Source organism: Galeopterus variegatus, unplaced genomic scaffold, assembly GCF_000696425.1.
Source record: "Galeopterus variegatus unplaced genomic scaffold, G_variegatus-3.0.2 Scaffold887, whole genome shotgun sequence".
NCBI classification, from domain to species: domain Eukaryota; kingdom Metazoa; phylum Chordata; class Mammalia; order Dermoptera; family Cynocephalidae; genus Galeopterus; species Galeopterus variegatus.
In genome coordinates, this window is record NW_007726998.1 from 37,252 (window position 1) to 40,486 (window position 3,235).

The following is a 3,235-nucleotide window of genomic DNA, read 5'->3' on the forward strand; positions in this document are numbered from 1 at the left end:
GGCCCGTGGCTCACTCGGTAGAGTGCGGTGCTGATAACACCAAGGCCGTGGGTTCGGATCCTATATAGGGATGACCGGTGCGCTCGCAGCGCTCACTGGCTAAGTGCGGTGCGGCCGGTCTCAAAAAGGACAAAAAAAAAAAAAAATTCAATGTGATTTTGGGCCGAGCCCGTGGCGCACTCGGGAGAGGGTGGCGCTGGGAGCTCAGCTGTTCTCCTGCCGCGGGTTCGGATCCTATATAGGGATGACCGGTGCGCTCGCAGCGCTCACTGGCTAAGTGCGGTGCGGCCGGTCTCAAAAAGGACAAAAAAAAAAAAAAATTCAATGTGATTTTTATGGTTTGTTAATAACCTCTCGGTTAAAAACAAAATAAAACTAATTTTAACATTTGTTATCAGCTAGTCTTTTCAGATGTTACTCTGAACAGTTTTCAGCAGTTGCCTCCAATTCTTCTACATCTATGAAAGGCAATAGACAGGAGCAGATTGTTAATGGGGCTCAGATAGACGGTCCTGGTCTGTGTCCTAGCTCTACTAATGACTGCAAACTTACTAGCTATGTAATCTTGGGCAAGTTACTTAATCAAAACCCTATTTTCTTCATTTATTAAATAAGAAAACAAAAGTATCGATTAAGTGTAATCCACCAAGTAAAGTACAGTAAATGTTAGCTGCTATTATTTATTTATTTTGGTGGCTGGCTGGTAAGGGGATCTGAAACCCTTACACCTTGGTTTTACAACATTGTGCTCTGACCAACTGAGCTAACCGGCCAGCCCAGCTGCTGTTATTTGTAGTAACAGCTAAGTGTAAGTTTTTCTGCAGTCTTAAATATGTGTGCTTTTTATTTATTTTTAATTTTTTCTTTTGCAGCTGGCCAACACGGGGATCCAAACCCATGACCTTGGTGTTATAGGGCTGCGCTTTAACCAACATAGTAACAGCTAAGTGTAAGTTTTTCTGCAGTCTTAAATATGTGTGCTTTTTATTTATTTTTTTTTCTTTTGCAGCTGGCCAATACGGGGATCCAAACCCATGACCTTGGTGTTATAGGGCTGCGCTTTAACCAACTGAGCTAACTGGCCAACCTGTCTGAGCCTTTTAAACTATGTTCTGAAAATGTAACTCCTTAAATCTTTTCTTTCTGATTTAGTGGCTACAACTGAGGAATTTTAAAAAACAAACATGGTAGCAGGAATTTTACCATTGCATCTTCTAGGAGCAGGCATCTGTATTTGTTAAGCATAGCTTGGGTCCTCTTTAGGAGCTGAGTGGCAACTGTTTCAAATTCATTGTCCACTTTAAAAAAGAGAGAGAGAAAATAGTAAGAAAAATGTAAATCACACAGTAGGTCTTTTATTTCTTAAGACTGAAATGCATTACTCTTCCATTATTCAAACATGGCTTGTCCATGGCAATTTTCTCTTCTTTGATTAGCTTTTCCTTGGTTAAGCAACATACTTCTGCACTGCTTTCTTCTGCACTATCCACTGGTATGTGGTCACAGAAACTCACTTTATTATTAGCCTACTTAAACTGTAATTAGGAGACCAAAAGCACAGTACCTTTGAATAACACCTATAAAACCATATAACAAACCGGCAACAAATATCAATAAATAGAGAGTGATCTGCTAGTTTAGATGAGTGAAGCCTCCACTCCCTTCCAATAATATGAAAAACTAAAGCAGTTGAAACAATAAAGTCCAACTGCCTGGGCTGGGTAGACTGGTTTAATGTAAAGATACAAACTAGTTCGTGACATCTCACAGGTCATGGTTCTGTGGCTCTGTCCTTTGTTGGTCTTCAAAGATCTGACATTTTCTGATTCACTCTTCTTCTCAGAGTCTTCACACCTTTGTTTAATGCTGAATCTTGACCCTATTCCCTGAATGTCCCAGAGAAGCTCCCAGTGGACTGACAGAAATCACTGTGCTCTGAGATCAGAGACTTTGGCCAGGAAGAACAAGCCTGGTAGCAGCCCAGGAATGGAGTGAAGCAGAGGAGGGCACTGGTAAAGTCAGGCTTAGCAGTGATGGTGGGAAGGACAGATGCAACTAAGCCATACAACTGGGAAAGGCAGCAGGGCCAGGCATCAGAATGGGCTGAGTTCTAGGGTGGGAGAGGGGGCCCTTATCCCTAACCTGTTTACCAGTTTCTTGATGTATGGCCAGTGCCCTAGACTCACTTTGGAACCTCAGGGAATGCTTTTGGGGGCTAAAGTATCTATCTAATTAACAAAACTGGTAGAAACAGCTAAAGGTATACATTCTGCCTAAAGGCAAGGACTATGTTAAGTTGCTGTGTGGAGTACGCTGTCTAGAGCCATACCATCTGCAGCAGTCCAAACAAGGCTTTGTATTCACTGTCCCCCAACTGGTCAATAAAACATTCTGACATTTGGGTATCCCCTTCATAGAATATTGAGAAGAATAAGTCACAACCTTAAACATGGACTGGGAAATTGATTAAATCAGGAACAAGTCAGGTCTGTGACTAAAGCCAACAATTGTCTACCATCAGGGGTGACGTGGCTCTTGCTCTTCCACAGGGCAGCCATGGGAGGGGGTTATGGCCTGTTTACCTTTCCTCAAGTCGTCCTCAGTGGGCATGGAGCCCTGGCACACGTGGTAGGAGAGCAGTCTCTGTACCGCATCACTTAGTGATCGGAATTGACTTTTGTCAGGTGTCACAGTGTGGGCTTGGTCCCTCTGTAACTGTTGGAGAATGCTTTAAAAGAGAAATGGCCATTGTCAATGTAGAGTCACGGTAGGGAAATCAAATCTAATCATCATGTTTATTTGCATGCAAAGAAAATAAGGCAAACAGGGATGTTATTATTCATAGTACAGTAGTTTTGTTTTTTCTTTAGTTTTATGTTTTGTATCCCACAGTGGGTTTAGAGTTTGGTCTAACTATCTCCATAGGGACTCAAACTATAACACTGACCTCAAAAGCACAGTGTTCCCACCAACCACTCGTGTGTGGGTGCTCTCACAGACCTCAGCAATGCTTGACCACTGGCCAACTAAACTCGTGCTAACATTTCTGTTTTGAGCATAGGAGTTTATCAAACCATGCTTCTCAGGGACGCTTTTGTCTCCAAAAAGACAAAGAACTTCTCTCCTTAAGAACAAAAGAGGGGCCGGCCCGGTGGCGCACTGCTACAGTACGCCGCTTGGGAAGCGCGGCGGCGCTCCCGCCGAGGGTTCGGATCCCACATACAGACCGGTTCCC

At 43.3% G+C, this 3,235-nt stretch overlaps 1 protein-coding gene across 1 annotated transcript in view; it reads right to left on the reverse strand.

Moving 5' to 3' along the window:
* GLTSCR1L (GLTSCR1-like) overlaps positions 1–3,235 on the reverse strand; it is a 64,153-nt gene that overhangs the window by 4,203 nt on the left and 56,715 nt on the right. The window contains exons 9-10 of the mRNA XM_008573185.1: positions 2,583–2,728; positions 1,204–1,298 (exon numbers count right to left, since the gene is read on the reverse strand). Coding sequence (XP_008571407.1) covers positions 1,204–1,298; positions 2,583–2,728 — 241 coding nt within the window. The remainder of the gene's footprint in view (positions 1–1,203; positions 1,299–2,582; positions 2,729–3,235) is intronic.